The 16,979-nt window shown below is 44.5% G+C and overlaps 1 protein-coding gene across 2 annotated transcripts in view; it reads left to right on the top strand.

The window, feature by feature from the left end:
* GBF1 (golgi brefeldin A resistant guanine nucleotide exchange factor 1) overlaps positions 1–16,977 on the top strand; it is a 92,403-nt gene extending 75,426 nt beyond the window's left edge. The window contains exons 20-39 of one of the 2 annotated variants that reach the window (XM_031064108.1): positions 219–301; positions 2,504–2,740; positions 3,662–3,755; positions 6,348–6,524; positions 6,994–7,058; positions 7,160–7,283; positions 7,861–7,932; positions 8,800–8,894; positions 9,355–9,508; positions 9,725–9,947; positions 11,172–11,335; positions 11,644–11,890; positions 12,282–12,469; positions 13,428–13,578; positions 13,929–14,059; positions 14,411–14,512; positions 15,090–15,203; positions 15,438–15,615; positions 15,816–15,953; positions 16,267–16,977. In XM_031064108.1, coding sequence (XP_030919968.1) covers positions 219–301; positions 2,504–2,740; positions 3,662–3,755; positions 6,348–6,524; positions 6,994–7,058; positions 7,160–7,283; positions 7,861–7,932; positions 8,800–8,894; positions 9,355–9,508; positions 9,725–9,947; positions 11,172–11,335; positions 11,644–11,890; positions 12,282–12,469; positions 13,428–13,578; positions 13,929–14,059; positions 14,411–14,512; positions 15,090–15,203; positions 15,438–15,615; positions 15,816–15,953; positions 16,267–16,553 — 3,024 coding nt within the window. In that variant the 3' untranslated portion in view covers positions 16,554–16,977. Of the gene's footprint in view, positions 1–218; positions 302–2,503; positions 2,741–3,661; positions 3,756–6,347; positions 6,525–6,993; positions 7,059–7,159; positions 7,284–7,860; positions 7,933–8,799; positions 8,895–9,354; positions 9,509–9,724; positions 9,948–11,171; positions 11,336–11,643; positions 11,891–12,281; positions 12,482–13,427; positions 13,579–13,928; positions 14,060–14,410; positions 14,513–15,089; positions 15,204–15,437; positions 15,616–15,815; positions 15,954–16,266 lie in introns of both variants that reach the window. The other variant, XM_031064102.1, reaches the window with a different exon arrangement.
* The last annotated feature ends 2 nt before the right edge of the window (positions 16,978–16,979 follow it).

The raw sequence follows: 16,979 nt of genomic DNA, 5'->3' as shown, positions 1-16,979 counted from the left end.
GCACGTGTTGTGTCTCTGCTCTTTTCTTGTGAGCATAGACAGGAGGTGCTGCACACTGCTCCCACTAAGAATAGCAATTGACCTTTGAATTTTGAGTCTGCATGTTGAAAAATGCAGGAAAATCTCCTGGCCTCGTGAAAAACAAGTGGAGTACTGATCTTAGCCAAACAGTTAAAGTTGGAGATACCAGGAATTAATACTGGTGTAACTTTTTTCAGGAGTTTCGGAAGAACCTGAAAGGTGTGAATGGAGGCAAAGACTTTGAACAGGACATCCTGGAAGACATGTATCATGCCATCAAGTAAGACTCAGCCTGCCCATCTCCATGTATTCAGAGAGCAAAGCAGAGTTGTTGGGTCAGTGAGATACCTGGAGAAGACACTCACCAGTCATGTGCCTGTTTGCCTCAGACCAAATTCCAGCTCTGTGTGGGGTTGTGGTAAACAAGCCTGTCACAGCAATTACACATGGATTTGTGTCTTGGATTTTTGCCATGGTAGCTTAATCCAGATCTTAAAATAAATTTTAAAAATATGTTACTTCTGTGAATATGGGAAATAATGGCTGAGCAAGACCAGTACATGTGAAATGCTGTATATAAGAAAGCTCTGTTCTCTAGACCAGGCCTTTAGAGTTTTTTAGTACTTTTTTATGCTGTTCAAGAGATAATCTCATCCCCAGGGCAGCACTTGTGCCCTGACACAATGTGTCTATGTCTCTGTTTAACATATTCTGCTTTTGAGCTCTTCATATGAGGCTGCTGTTGGCACCAGCTTCTTCTGCTACCCCTGAAGCTCTTGGCATACAGAGCAGTATTTGAAGAGAGTTCCTGGTGGCTGAGGCCCTTTAGTGCACAAGCTAGCTTTGGGTGGGAAGCTTTAATAATAGCTCAAAAATCAGTAAATTGATAAATCCAGGCCCAGCCAATTTGAAGCTGAGAGGATTACATCTCTGATGAGACAGGATGTGACTGAGTCTCAGCTGATTTCCATCTGCAGTGGCAGGCAGTAGCTGGTGCTGGAAGCAGGACAGTGTGCCTGGGCTGACCCTCCCCTTTGAGCCTTCTCCAGGAAGGTGGGGTGATGCCTGTACTTTCAAACAGAGCTCTAATTTTGATTGGCCTCTCTCCCCTGAGGATGTTCTTAATGTTTTGAGTAGTACACTGAGCATATACAAATATGTATGTTACCCAGTGTCTCTATCCCAGTCTATTTCCCTTTATCCCCCCTTCACCAGATATTTCAGCTTTTCCAGTATGTTCTACGATTGGAATAATTGATGTATCATTTCAGTATTGCTCCATCTCAGATTGCCTCAGTGTCATAGTTGAGATTGAAGAATATTTATCTGTGTTATTAAGGGGGAAAAATAACACTACCATCTGTATGAAGTAGTGTGTGATCTCTTCAGGGTCTTAGCATTTCACTTTTGCCCACGTTTTCCTTTCTTGAAACTTGCCAAGTAAACTCATTCACTTGCTTCTGGTAATTTCAATCATATATGAAATTTTAGAAATAATGCACTGTTTACTGCAAACTTACTTCCCTATATTGTCCCAGTAATAACAGCTCTTGTCAAAATATGCCAGCACCTGAAGTTGAGAAGAGCTTATTTCTTATGCATAAATCAGGAGCAGTTTTATAGTTGTTGTTAGCACATGAAAATTGCCTCTTTGGCAATTGAAGTATGTTATTTTTTGATTGTTGCAGAAAGACTCTTCAGATTGGCTGTTATCTGCTATTCTTAGTGGCTTTGAGGCTCTTGTTCACTTAGTTGGTCATTTGCAGAGGATTTTCTCTTGCACGTTGATAACCAAGTCTAGAGAGTGTATATTTAAAAGCTTTATGTTTTTTAGTCTAGGATTGCAAGCAGTATTTGGCATTAATCATAATTGTTTTATTACTGTATAGCTTCATCCTAGTTAGAGTAAGGAGCTGTGGTACCCTGGTTATAAATCCCCCATCATACTTTTGGTTTCTTGTTTTATTTTTAATGTTATACTACTTTCCTTTCTAATATTTGATTTTGGCATAATATGAATATTTCCATTATTCTTATGCAAAGATACTCTTGCCTACTGGTGACTGCAGCAATGTAACTATTTCATTTTACCTGGGAATAATGTTACAAATAGAGCACTCTAACAGAGTGAGAGTTAGATGGAGATTGAAGCTTTGCCAGTGTGCTGTCCAGAATTTCCCATCATTTAATGGCAGTATGTGGTGTGTTTTGCACTTGTAGCAGTAGGTACCTGCTTCTTCAATACTGACCTTGCACAGTTGCTGCTGTGTGATTCTGAGAACCACTAGACTCTATATTCAGGATATCTAGGAAGGGCAGGTGAAGCAGGGAGGCCTAGGAAAACAGAATGTTTCAGGAGCTGGCAAAATCATTCCAGAACAGGTATTGCTTAGCCCTGGGACTACGTAATGAAAGACACTGTGTAAATGTTAGGTTTGGCTCAGAATGAAAAATTCAATCTTTCTGCTTTCCTCCCTTGTAGAAATGATGAGATAGTGATGCCAGAAGAGCAGACGGGTCTGGTGAAGGAAAACTATATCTGGAATGTCCTGCTGCATCGTGGTGCCACTGATGAGGGAATATTTCTCCACGTGCCTCCTGGAAGCTATGACCATGACCTCTTCACCATGACATGGGGGCCCACCATTGCAGCACTTTCTTATGTTTTTGACAAGAGCTTAGAGGAATCAATAATCCAGAAGGCTATCTCTGGTTTCAGGTGACTCTTACCTTCATAGAAACCCAGAAGAGTAAAAGTGAGACCATTGGCTCCTATTTATCTGCTGGAGAGACATCACAGTGAAAATCAAATGTTGCTTTTCCTAGCAATTGAAAAGCACTTTTTTATGACCTATGATCCTCTAGTGTTCTGTCCTTTGTGTCAGTTCATCCCATCTTGGTCTCTCTGGCTTGCCAGTCACTGTTTAGCTTGACTGCTGTGTTGTAAGAAATTAAAGTGCCCAGGGTACATATTTTTAAACTCCAACCTGGTTACATTTAAAGGACCTACTGACACAGCTAGGCTGTTTAGAAGTGAGGGGGAGAAGTCACTCAACTGGCACAGTGATGCTGACAAAATCTCCATGTAGGAACAAAACCTTTTCATCTGTATGATCCCATAGCTGTGGCTGAATGGGATGTGGATTTTTTGGAAGGATTTTTTTCCTTCCAAGATGACCAGTACTCAAAAACTTGCCATCTGTGAGCAACTCTATTGAAATGATCTTTGGTCATGCTTAGATCAGACCAAAGGACACTTTAAGCATAGTTGCAATGCTTTGTCAATGCACTGCTGTAGCCATGATATCTTGGAAACTGGACTTCAACACTACCACCAATCTCAGCAACTCTCTTATGTTAGGACAGGAGGTTGGATATAATGCTCAGGTACAAGTGGTCTGTCTGTTTAGACTCACCTTAAATTGATTTTTGCATCAACATAGACAAGTATCAGTATATATGGATAAGGATTGAGCTTATTTAAGCAATAATAGTAGACTTCTATACATAAGCATTCATTATGAATGGGTGGAGAGGAAGGTCTAAAATGTCAACAGAGAGGGTCTCAGATTTGCTGTCCTGTAGACAGACTTGTCTGTGCTGACTTAGTACATTAGTTTCTGTTTTCTTTTTTTCTCAGGAAATGTGCAATGATTTCTGCTCATTATGGCCTTAGTGATGTGTTTGACAATCTCATAATTTCTCTGTGCAAGTTTACAGCTCTCAGCAGTGAGGTAAGTTTGCAAAGAGGGGAAAAAAGCATGACTTCTACTACACTGGAGCTCTCTTCCTCTGTTAAGCAGCAATATTTGCTTATTTTAGTTATCATTGTATCTGTAGGTATCTATCAGCCCCTGCCCAGAGTTTTCTGGAGGAAGTAACGGGAAATGTGTAGTGAAGTGGGACTTCCATGGGACAGGTTCAAATATGCAAATTTTCTGTTAGGCACAAGTATCAGTTTGTGCAGAGCAGAATGCCTTGATGTAGAATTATTTATTCACCTATCTCCCTGTGATCCCAAGCAAGTTCATACATTTCAGATATTGACTATTCAATGACAGGGTTTATGCAGTGCTGGGGGGAGTGTTTTGTGAGATGTACTTCCAAAGTGTAGGAGCTATGTAGATGCACAGCATAAGCATAAAGGGGTTAGAAAACAAATGCTTTGAATTGTCAGTTGAGGTGTGGACTCTGGTAATCAGATCAGCTGTTAGCCCCACATTTGGCAAGCCCTGAAGACTCTTCCTTTGGAGTGTACCATGAGAATAAATTCAAGGTGCTGTGGTTAGTGTAAGCTTTATTGTTCTAATAAATATGTATATTACAGTATCCACCTGTTTTTCCCCAGAGTGTTTAATAGACAGTGTGGGGCAGACCATGCTCTGTACTAAGGAGTAATTGACAGCAATTCCTGTAAAGGGTCAGAACTCCCAAAGGATCTTACAGTATTGCTCTCAGAACCAATGCAAGACCCACAGTGAGCAGAACAGAATTGCCACACATATAGGAAAGGGAAACAAGATAATTCAGGACTGAAAGCATTGGAGTAAAAAGGCCAAGACAGGTGAATTTTTTAAAAGACAAATCCCAAGCAGAGGATTTGTGTTAAGATTTCCTCTTCCTGCACTGTTCACAATAGTAAAGATTTGCAGTATTTGTTCATCCTCAGGCACACCAGACCTTGAGACTTCCAATAGGTAACACAAGCAGAAGAATGTCTGCCATGAAACAGTTTGACACAGATTTACACAGCAGAAGCAACTAGACTAGACTAAGCCCTCAGATGCACCAGCTATTGCCAGCTGCATCGCGTCTAGTTGGGAGACTGGAATCTTGAGCAGTCTCAGGTCTGAGTTAATCAAGTAAGCATGTCTTTTGGTGATGACATAGAATCAGGGACTTCTGGATTTGAAGAAGGCTGAATTCTTATCTTTGGCCAGATTCGAAGTACATAGACTTCTTTCTGCTGTCCTAAATTCCTGTAAGGCTTGGAGACAGTAGTGGAATAGGATAACTGAACAAATATTTAAGAGTCTGGAGGAAGGAGAGAAGGAGGAGCCATCTTCAGAGGACTGAAGAGTCAAAGCAAGCATCCCTCTCCATGCACTGCAATTGCTATGCATGGCCATTTTGATTGAAAGAAGGGAAATGGAAAGGAACATGGAAGGTCTTTAAGTGATTAGGAAGAATGAGTGCCCCACTTCATGATCCATAATTAAGACTCATACTGACTCAGTATGTAAGTAGTAGCAGAACCTGTGTGTGTGGTTTTCAGTGATGTGGCTTCTTGCCACAGAGCGAAATCAGGCATATTGCTGTTTGCACCCTGACACTTCAGGGATGCGTGTATTAATGTAGTTTCCCCATAGCAACAATGGAAAAAACCCAAATTGGTTGTTACATTTCTGCCAGATTTCAGATTGGCACTTCTAATGGAGTTTGCTTCTAAATCAAAGACCCATTTTGATAACATTTTTTCCATCAGTTTGGCTGAAGCAAGGGATAGTTTTTCTGAACTTCAAATCTGAGATAGGATACACTGACTCCTTCAGTCCCTTGTCTTCTCTTCCATTCTCGGTGGGGAGATAAGTATGGATTTTGTCCACATAAACAAGAGAATGGCAAAGCCCATCTCTTCTCAAAAGGAAGATTGCAATGATTTTAAGTAACTGCAGAATCATGGAGCATGTTACACTGTTTGATATTAGATGACATGGTTGCTGGTTTTTTCCTTGCTTTGGCAGTGTATGCTTGGTTGGCTTCAATGACTTAGCAGGCTTTTTGTATTTTGAAATTGTGAGTGTGTTGAACAGGTTATGAGGATTTGAGATGCAGCAATCGTTGGCAGAGACTCCCTGTTAGGATTGAATTACTTTGAATCTTGCTATTAGGTAGTGGTAGGAGTAATTTTGCAAATCGATAATGGTTTTGGCCACAGTTTCCTTCTCTAACAGCACAGCAGAGTAATTGCTGCTTCCAGAGGAGATGTGGTGCTTTTTGTAGAAGGCTTTGATCCTGAGCTGAGTTTCTATGGCAGGATAAATTAGTGGGTTTTCAGCAAGCACTTTCAAAATGTTCTGAGTTGTCATTCTTGGGGCGTTTATATCTAGGTTGATATAAAAAGTCAAGTTCAGTGATTTAACTTGTATCTGGTAAGGTACCTTGTCCTTGTTTATGTGCAAAGTGAATGTGAGCTGAGGAGTTATCCAAGCATTGTACAGAGAATTATTATCTTTCCCATAACCAGTTCTGAAGCATCTGCCCTAATTTCTGTTGAAAAGAAAACATCTTTCTGACTGATTACCACTGCCTCTTCTTTCCTGCAGTCTATTGAGAACCTGCCCACTGTTTTTGGAAGTAATCCCAAGGCCCATATTGCGGCAAAGACAGTGTTTCACTTGGCCCATCGCCATGGTGACATTCTGCGAGAGGGCTGGAAAAACATCATGGAGGCCATGCTACAGCTTTTCCGAGCAGAGCTGCTGCCCAAGGCCATGGTGGAGGTAATAATTAGCTGGCTGGTGGATAACTGAAGAGCTAGGAGAGTGGGAAGCTGGCTTTTCATAGAGCCAGTTCCAAAAGTAGGAGACCTCTCTTGCGAAGACCTGGCTTTCATAATGTACAGAACTTGGAAGCCTCTGAAGGGTATAGTGTTCAAGTTGTGTGCAGCTTCTTCTGTAGCTTGTTTCTTTTTTTCTCATTTTATTTCTTGTTAGATTTGAGGAATGCCAGCATTTGTTTTACTTGAACAAATTTTGAATGTTGTGCAGAAGAGGGACATGCTTATAGGCATGAAGTGCTAGAGCCCTGCATTGGTGTTACCAGATGAGGGTGGCACTTTACTGATAGGATAGTGGGGTGAAGAGCTGAGTTTGACTGCACACATATGGGCTGTTTGGTATTGTGTTTCATCACTAAGAGAAATATAACGGGGTTTGGGAGGTCATATGCATGTCCTGGTCTATGTTCCAGGTTGAAGACTTTGTGGATCCTAATGGCAAAATCTATCTTCAGCGTGAGGAGACACCATCCAACCGGTGAGTGGCGTAGATGCCCCAGGCAGTCTTTTTTGTACCAAGGTTGGAAAATAACATGATTTCTTGTTTTCTTACTGATGCTGGTGTCTTCTGAATTGCAGTGGTGAATCAACAGTACTGAGTTTTGTTAGTTGGCTCACCCTCAGTGGGACAGAGCAGTCTGGTATGAGAGGGCCATCTACAGAAACACAGGAGGCAAAGCGAGCAGCTTTGGAATGCATAAAGGTAACCATAGGCTGTAGAAGAATCTGATTTTTTTTCTTGGTGACCATACTATGTGGGTAACAGGCAACAGAAGTATAAATATGCATGCTGCTTGGCGGTATTGCAGGTAACAGGAGACTTAAGAACTGAAAGAATCTACAAAAGAGCGTATCTGGATTGACAGCTAAACAGTCTTTTGTGCTGCTGTGCACAAAGGTGCTAACACATCAAAACAGGAATGATTCCTCAGGCTGGGATCTGCCCTGGCCATCAGAGTCCTATATTTAAAGACAAGTTAATGAATTCTCAAACAACTAATCTTTTCCAAGACAGTGTAAAGGTATATGGTGCCAGCAAAATCTGAACCTGGAGTTTGACCACAGTGTGGCCAGAGGAGTCATCTGATAAAATCTGTCTAGCACAGATCAGGTCTATTAAAAGTAACTGATGTTAAAGAACGAACTAGTTGGAAGAAGTTTTCCTCCAGATAATAAAAACTATCTGTGTCTTTCCTGTGAACATGATGTGTTTCTGGAAGATCTGTTTGTATGCCTTCCACAACCCCCAGATGCACAGTTGTATTTTCTGTATTTTGCAGCAATGTGATCCTGAGAAGTTGATCACAGAAAGCAAATTTCTCCAACTTGAATCCCTCCAGGAGCTCATGAAGGTGAGAGAGATATTGGGCAAGGGACTGGGTGGTAGTGGACCAAATGTGCTATGCATGATAGTGGATATGTGCTGTGTACTCACTTAACTCCTCTGTCCTCAGAGGTCTTGGAACTATTTGGGATGTGAAACTAGCTTTTAGTTCACCTGTTAAAAGTAACTTCTGTGCTGGCACACACAAATTGCTCTGGCAGTAGAAGAAAACATTAAATTGTGGAATGCATTCTCAGAGCCTTGAGAACTCTTGGCAAGTATTTGTAGTTCTGTGCCAAAGCTTAAAGATTTTCAGGTGTGCTCTGTACCTAATGAGAGAATTCGAAAAGGCCACTCTAAAGGCAAGAGCTCTAGAGAAATATTTGACAGTGTGTCCCTAAGTAGTATGGTACCTGGCTGCTGTGGGAGATACAATAAGGCTGGACACATTAGCCTTTGGGCTAGAGAAGCTCATCTCCCTGGGGGAGTGTCATCTCAGTTCTGGGGGAACATTGTGCTCCTACTCCAATTGTCAGGAATTCTCCCTTCATATACAAGCCGATGGCTTGAGAACATAACTCCAGTATTTGTAGTCATTCTTACGTATGCCTGCTTTTTCTGTACTTCACATATTTATTAGCAAGAAGCTGCTGGATATCAGTTCCTCTTCATCTGAGGCACTTTGTCAGAGTTTAACATCTTTCAAGTTCATACTGCATTTTGCATAATAAAAAAATTATTTTTCCCATAGATTTAGCTTGACCTTTATCCATTCCCTTTGACTATGCATGACCTCACTAGGCAGTGGAGTACAGTTTTGGCCAGACTCAAAGCATTCTGTTGGTTCCCCATTTTTGGGAGCTTGTGATTCATAAAAATACCATGGCTGTTCCAGGCTCTAATCTCTGTGACTCCTGATGAGGAGACATATGATGAAGAAGATGCAGCCTTCTGCTTGGAGATGCTTCTGCGGATTGTTCTAGAAAATAGGTATGACCTTGAAATAAATGCATATTCACTATAATGTCCCTGCTTTGCTGCAGCCCTGCTTTACTGCAGTTGCTGCCTGGGTCCAGGGAATGAATTCCTTATGTCTCTGATTCATCAGCTGAAGCAGCATGTGGCTGTAATTTCAGGGCTTAACAATTCCACTGTAACATGTGCAAACAGAAAGGCTATTAGCTCATGAATTAGTGCTTGATATCCTGAAATTTGGAGAATATAAACTAAACTCCAGAGGGAGAATTCTCCCACCTGATTGCTTTGCAAGTAATGAGTAAGAAGTTTGATCGTTTTGTTGTTTCAATATGTCTGTTCTTGTACCTCCCAAGTGGAATTTTTATTGAAGTTAAGAAATGGTGGATTGTCTGGAGTTGTGGGAGAGATTGCTGGATCCTGCTTGTCTCATGTCCTTTCATTCTACCCTTTCCCTCCTCCTTGTTGTGGCTAGGGACCGTGTGACCTGTGTCTGGCAAACTGTCCGAGACCACCTTTATCACCTCTGTATCCATGCAATGGAGTTCTGCTTCTTGGTGGAGAGGGCAGTGGTGGGGCTGCTGAGGCTGGCCATTCGACTGCTCCGTCGAGAGGAGATCAGCGCACAGGTAAGGGATTTCTGAAAGGCAGTTAGTGAGGTTTTGTGGCTATACCCTGTGACACAGGAAACCAGTTGTTGTTGGATGGACCCATATTTAACCAATCTGTGGTGCAGGTAACAACAAACAGCAATTGTAACTAGCTCTAATAGATGAAGGAGTACATTGCTAGAGAATGCAGTGTAAGTAATAGGGTCTGTTATTCTTGTCTCCTTCTCTGGCCAGGTTCTCCTCTCATTACGTATCTTACTTATGATGAAGCCAAATGTGCTGTCCAGAGTTAGCCATGAGGTTGCCTATGGCCTCCACGAGCTCCTGAAGACCAATGCTGCCAATATTCACTCCGGGGATGACTGGTACACGCTCTTCACCCTCCTGGAGTGCATCGGGTCTGGGGTGAAGCCACCCACAGCCCTGCAGGTTACAGCAAGGGCAGATAATGACACAGGTAAGACAGGCCAGCTTTTCCTAGGAAATCTGATGCCTGCCTGCCAGATAAGCAGCTGCTTCCTCAAGCTTTTCAATTAGCAAAGGGGACTGCAAGAAAACAAAGCTGATATTAAACTACATTAGCAAGATTAAAGACCAGCACCTGCTGTTCACTCCTCATGGTCTGTTCCTCTCCCTATTCTGCCATCTCTTCCTACTCAGTGAGCAGCAATCCAGGTGCTAGTCCCTGGGGAGTGGTGGGAGGAAAACTGATATCACTTCTGGCAGCTGTAGGAGGTCTTTGCTCTACCCAAGGAACATTTTCTGCTGGTTGTGGTTTGGTGCCTTGGGTACCGTAATCTCTTATCTGGGCATGTAATGTAAACCCAGCTGCTGTTCCTCTCATATTGGCTTCTTTTGTGGGACTGACTCTTTTCTGTCCACTTTTCAAGGTTCTCATAAAATGAGTTGTTCTTTAAAGTTATATTTCCAGATCCATTTGCATTAATAGTCCACAGAACCATTCCTACAAGACCAATGCACTATTTCTCAGTTCTCTTGACTGTGTTAGAAAGGTGGTCTTTTCAGCAAATTGTTCAGTTTTGCTTTAGCCAGCTGTCAGGATATTTGAAGGTGATGTCTTCAGACTTCTAAAGCAAAGAGCAATAAAGGAATTTTCCAGAAAGTTTTTTTTCTCTTTGCTTTTCTAGAACTTCTTTTATAGGTCCTGATGCTTTGTGCTGGACAGATGGGAGAAGCATGAGTTTTAAAAATACTTATGGACTTTGCCCTCTGGATTAATGCAGAGCTGTCTCCTCTTCTCCTCTTCTCTCTCTCAATTTTTTTTTTTTTACTGCTTCTGTCTTTGCTGATAGAGCAAACTGGCACCTTACAAGTCAAAACATTAGTTCTCTACCTCCTGAAAATGTTTGGTGCGCTCTGTCTGTCTGTCTGCTGATGAGTTTCTAGATGGTGTTGAACAATGGAGAAAACAAGTTTTTACTTCTAAATAACATATCAGTAACTTAAATTTGTCCCTTGCAAGGACTTCTCTCTTGAGACGTGTGAAATTTAACGTTATCCTAAATGTCAGGGCAGGTAGATCTGACAGGTGTAGAGCATACTAATAACCACTTGTGGTTCCTGGTCGATGCTGATCTGGATTGCTTCTCCCTTATCCACAGCTACTCTTGCAAGTTCTTGACTTGGCTTTGATCCAAACCCCATGTCTTTTGTCTTAAAGGTGCTCAATCAGACAGCGAGGTGTCCTCCTCCTATCACCCAAGTGACATGAGCCTGGACCGTGGCTACACCTCTGACTCTGAGGTGTACACAGACCACGGGAAGCCAGGCAAGATGCATCGCTCGGTCACAGATGTGGACGTCATGAACAGTGGCTGGCTGGTGGTGAGTAGTCAGGGGCTTCTGGTGGCCAAAGAGGACTACCCCACCATGGTTGTGAGCAGAGGGTGTGGTAGTGAGAGAAAGAATAAGACTGTAGAAAAGAGAATTAAGATGAGCTGATAAGGTAAAGGCAGGATAGGGAGAGACACAGATGGAAAAGAGAAAGCTTTGAGGCAAATGAGGAAGAAAGGGAAATGGACCGTACAGAAACATTACCTGTGGGCTTCTGAAGAAAGGCTCTTTCAGTGTGAGCATGAGATGATGCTTATTATGCTACCCTCTCCTGCTTACCTGCTTGCTGTGACCTGCAGGTGGGCAAAGATGACATCGACAACTCCAGATCCACTGCTGGGCTCAGCAGGCTGGGTCCCTCACCTCTCGTCAACCAGTACAGCCTGACGGTGGGGCTGGATTTGGGCCCACATGACACAAAGTCTCTCATGAAATGTGTGGAGTCCCTGTCCTTCATCGTGCGAGATGCTGCCCATGTTACACCTGAGAACTTTGAACTCTGTGTCAAAACAATACGTATCTTCGTGGAGGCCAGCTTGAATGGGGGTAAGATGGCCCTTCACTTGTCAACCAGGATTCAGCTTGGGGTGGCCAGTTGACAGGCAGTGTGAAGTATACTGTCATGAAATGAGTCCCCAACCCAAAGAAAATGGTCTACCAGGACAAAAGGGTTCTGTCTCCTAGCAGCAGGGACCTTATTCTTATCCCCCTCCCTGGGGTGGAGGGGAAATCTGGAGTTGATGTGGAGACAGCAGTATCAGCTCTTGCAGGAAGTTGTTCCTGCAGGGCACTGGGTCCCCTTCAAGCAGGTAGTGGTCATTTCAGAGGACAGGACCTTTGCTGGGGATATCGAAAGGTGGCTGCCCTGTGTGTTGAAAAGCAGAACATTTTGTAGTGGACTGTTGTATATGGAATGTTTTTGCCTTTTATGTTCTAGGCTACAAGTCCCAGGAGAAGAGGGGGAAGAGCCACAGGTATGACAGTAAATCCAGTCGGTTAAAAAAAAAGCCCAAAGACAGCTCCACACGGCGATCCCGGGTCTTGAGCCAGCACCAGGCACACACACACAGTGATGAGGACGAGGACGAGAGCATCCCTGCCAGCTACCACACTGTGTCTTTACAGGTTAGTCAGGACGTAAGTATAGCAAGGATTTCCTCCTCTCCTTTCCCATTCTTAAGGCCTGGCTAGGTAATCACTGGAATTCTTTGTGGGGAAAGGGAGGGCTGCATCCTGGATAAGTGGGCACTGGATAGCAGAGAGTGTCTGTGGGAGCAATATGTGGTTCTGCGGTGAAAGAGGAAGGCTGCAATTTGTACTGGCAAAAGCAGACTAGCAATGGAGAGAGAGGTCCTCTGAAAAGCAAGGAGGAGGTCTGAAGCTGTGAGTCACTGTAGTAGGTAAGATGGATTAAGGTCATTTGGAGACAGGAGGTTCCTGTAGGATTAGCAAGGAGTCTGACAGGGCATCTGAGCTTGAGGAAAGGGGAAAGCCCTGTTGGCTGAGGCTCTGGAATTTCAAGCAGAGAGGGCTGGGCTAAGGGAGTCATTTCTCCCCAGCTGGTACTTTAAAGGTGTGAAGGCACAGGCCTGCTGACTGCCAGGATGTTGGGTCTCAGTCCAGTAGTAAACTGGCTAAAGTGCTGTCATGTGCCCATACAGGCAAGGGAACTTTGCATGTGCTTCACATACCTTTTTTTTAAGAAAAAAAAAGTCGCAGAGTTGTTCTGGACTGCACAGGTGAACCACTGGGTTTATCCCTCTGCCTGGGAGAGTCAATGCTCTGTGCCAGGAAAGAGCCCATTCTTCCTTTAGACAGGACTGAATGGTGTTCCTCAAGGATGGGATTGACATGGCTACTGAACTGACATAAATCTTGTTGAAGATACCTGGCACTTGACCACTTAGGGAGGGCACAGACAGCAGGGCCTGACACCATCTCTCTAACTATGTGTGGTTGTGTAAATACAGAAAGCAGGCTTGAGTAGCTTGAGCATTTTAGCCTTGTTTGGAGAACAGCAGAGATCAGAGTTGCTTCAAAATTTAAAGTTCTGTCTGTTTCTTACTGTGCCGTGTACTTGCAGCTCCTGGACCTCATGCACACGTTGCACACGCGAGCAGCTGGCATCTATAGCTCCTGGGCAGAGGAGCAGCGACACCTGGAGACAGCAGCCAGGAAAATCACAGCGGATTCCCGAACACTGTGGTCCAACTGCTGGTGTCCTCTGCTACAGGGTAAAGCCATCCCCTGGTGATGACAGCGAGCAGACACTCTTCCAAAGTAATGGCAGGAAGGTTGAGGAGCCAAGAACTAACTGCAGAAAACAGGCAGAGGTTGTTTTTAGGGTCTGTTGTAATTGAAAAAGAACTTGGATCAGATTTGGAAAAACATCTTTAGGATGAGTTAGCTGCCACCGTGTTTCTGGATCTGGTAGTAGATTGCCAGTCTGTGCCTGGAACAAGTATAATCCTTTTTTTATTCCACAGAGAGTTTTTGATCTTCACTAGACTTTTTTACTCTGAACTGGGGAAGTAGGGATGTGACGCTCTCCCTGTGGGCTTTGCCCTGAATCCCTCTCTTGCAGGTATTGCCTGGCTGTGCTGTGATGCCCGACGCCAGATCCGGATGCAAGCACTCACTTACTTGCAGCGGGCCCTCCTGGTACATGACCTGCAGGCCCTGGAAGCTCTGGAATGGGAGTCCTGCTTCAACAAGGTAACCACCTACCTGGCATGAGCATGTGAGCAGGGCAGCATTGTCATGAAGCGCAAAGCTGTGTGCAGGAGAGTTGTCCTACTTCAGCACTGTCTTCTTGAGAAGCTTGTTCACTGCAACAGACAAGATGTTCCCTATTTTGGCCTGTGAAAAGTTCCTCTCTGCTTAGGCTTTTGACAGGGCCTTTTGGAGTATTGAAGTGAATCCACTCATGCACATCCCATTGCTTCCATCATATCCTCTGCCTAGAATTCACCAGTCCCTAAAGCCAGTGCCTTTCTGTAAGGCTGTCTATTAAAATCTCATCAGTCATTTTTCAGCTCTGAAATATACATGTGCTGGATCCAACAGGTGCTGTTTCCTCTGCTAACCAAGCTACTTGAGAACATCAGCCCAGCTGATGTTGGTGGGATGGAAGAAACTAGGATGAGAGCCTCAACACTACTCTCCAAGGTGAGCACACCTCTGCTGCCTAGGGAAGCTTAGGGGAAACCATGTTCCTTGAGAAAACCAAACTGTTTGCTGTGTTTGTTTCTCAGCATCTCTGATCTGGACAGGTGTCAGGGTACTAGCGTGACTATTCAGTGCTGGGCTTCTGCACCAGCTTCAGCTGCTAGAACATGCCTTCTTTCCAGAACTGTCTCCATGATTCTAGTCCTTGGAAAAGTTGTCAGGAAGAGGTTTGTGACTTTATGATAGAGAGAAGGATTTCACTCAACATTAGTTGAAGACAGTCTATTCTTGAGGTGAAATGATGCACATCACAAGCTGATAGTTGTGACCTGAGGCAGAGGTCTAGAATGGCTAGAAGACAGGGTGATGCAGACTGCAGTGGCCTTCCACAAAGGAGACAAGATCCACTCCTTCACATACACAGCTCAGAAGAGTGGAGGCCTGTGGCATCCTCAGGCCAGTCCTGTACATGTTCCCAGCCTGCCACAAGGAGGGGGCATCCAGATTTGTGAGATTGGCTTGTCAGTGAGCAGCAGCCCCTATACTGCTTGTTGACAGTAGTTGTGTTTTCTGCCAGGTATTCCTACAGCATCTCTCCCCACTGCTCTCACTGACCACCTTTGCTGCCCTGTGGCTCACAATCCTGGATTTTATGGACAAATATATGCATGCTGGCTCCAGTGACTTACTGGTAAGGTGCTGGATGGAGTCCTTTGGGCAACCATTTATCGCATTTTAACCTTCTAAACTTGGAAAGTGTTTCGATTTGGTGTGGGTTTTGGGGTTTTTTTTAACTTTTTATTCCTTTCCAAACCATTTTGTTCCATGGTTTCTTGCCCTGGCCAGTTTCCAAGGCAAGCCATTGGCTGTTTTGAGCTTTGGTTCATTGCTACCTGTCTATTCTTTGTGCTGTCTCTGATTATAGCTGGAGGCCATTCCAGAGTCTCTGAAGAATATGCTGCTCGTAATGGATACGGCTGGAATATTCCACAGTGCCGACTCACGGACAGGATACTCAGATCTCTGGGAGATCACCTGGGAGCGCATTGACTGTTTCTTACCTCGGCTGCGGGATGAGCTCTTCAAACAGACAGTCATCCAAGGTACCAGAGGCTGGGAAATCTTAGCAAAGTACTTTGGAGCAGTACTTGCACCTTATCCAGTACCCAGCCGCCATAGTGCCTGGATGCTGATGAAATGAGTTGTAGGAGGCTGTGGGAGCTTGGCACAAGGGCAAATTGAGGGAGGGTGAAAGGAGTGAGTAAACTGGTGTGTGGTCTCACTGCATGTTTTGTCTTCCTAGATCCTGTCCCCAACATACCAGTGGAGCAGCAGCATCAGAAAACAATAGTGTCTGCAGTGCCCCCTTCTCCTGTGGGGGATGTGAGACCATCCACCCATGTGGCTCCTTTGGAGAAGCCATGTGAATCAGGTGTCAGTGGTGAGTCCTGTTTTCTTTTTTCTGGAATCACTTTCCCAGCATGGTGGCATAGATCTGCTTTTCCTTGCTTTAGCATGATCTCTGGTGACCAGGCCTATAGTGTTGTGAAATGTGCTTCTGTATGGATAAGTTGTTGCTGAGGTTATTGGGGTGGGCAGAATGCCTGCGATTGACCCCTGCTCTTCAGCGCCTTCTATGAAGGGGCAAGTCTGAAAAGGCCCCCAAGTTGATTTTAGCCCTGCTTAGTTGTGAGCTAATAGGTGACTTTGTCAGGAGCTGTGTAAGGATTTATTTTGTCTGTTCCTTCTTCCAGAGTCTGAGAGAGCCACTGCACCTGCCTCACCCACCATCAGCACCTCTGCCTCTCCTTCCTTCCCAGCATCAGCTTCAACAAAGTCAAGCCCCGTTACAGACATACCTCCTACAACAGCACAGCCACCACTCATTCTGCAGCCTCTTGCCTCTCCCCTGCAGGTTGGGGTGCCACCTATGACTCTTCCAATCATTCTCAACCCAGCCCTAATTGAAGCCACCTCTCCTGTTCCCCTCTTAGCTACTCCACGGCCCACTGACCCTATGACAAGCTCTGAAGTCAATTAGTTGGAGGATGTTGGAGAACTGTCTGCTGAGGAGGCTCTGTGGGTGGAGGATGCTGGCGAAATGTTCTCTGCTAGTGGGCATGTTTGTTTTAAAAGATGATGCTAACCTGAGCAGAAGGGCTGTTTCCACAGTCCTCTGGAGCATGTCCCATCCTGCTCCCTTTTTGTGGCATCACCTAAAAATCTGCCCAAAAATCCCTGTCTCTGTGGAGGAGTGCCCAGTTCCACTGACCAGTCTCCTTCCTGCCTGTGCAATCTCAAGGGCCAGGCAATGCCTGTGCCCAGCAGCCTGGGACCAAGCTGCCATCAGTTCATCTGGTAAAGAGGGAAAACTTGTTGATGTCACACCAGAGAGGGGCTGCAGTACAAGACTGCCTCTCAAGATTACTCAGTCCAGTCCCTGGGCAATTCCCCAGGCATTCCCTTG

Source organism: Geospiza fortis, unplaced genomic scaffold, assembly GCF_000277835.1.
Source record: "Geospiza fortis unplaced genomic scaffold, GeoFor_1.0 scaffold130, whole genome shotgun sequence".
Taxonomy (NCBI): domain Eukaryota; kingdom Metazoa; phylum Chordata; class Aves; order Passeriformes; family Thraupidae; genus Geospiza; species Geospiza fortis.
Note: the sequence above shows the minus strand (reverse complement) of the source record. Positions and strands in the feature narration are given on the sequence as shown.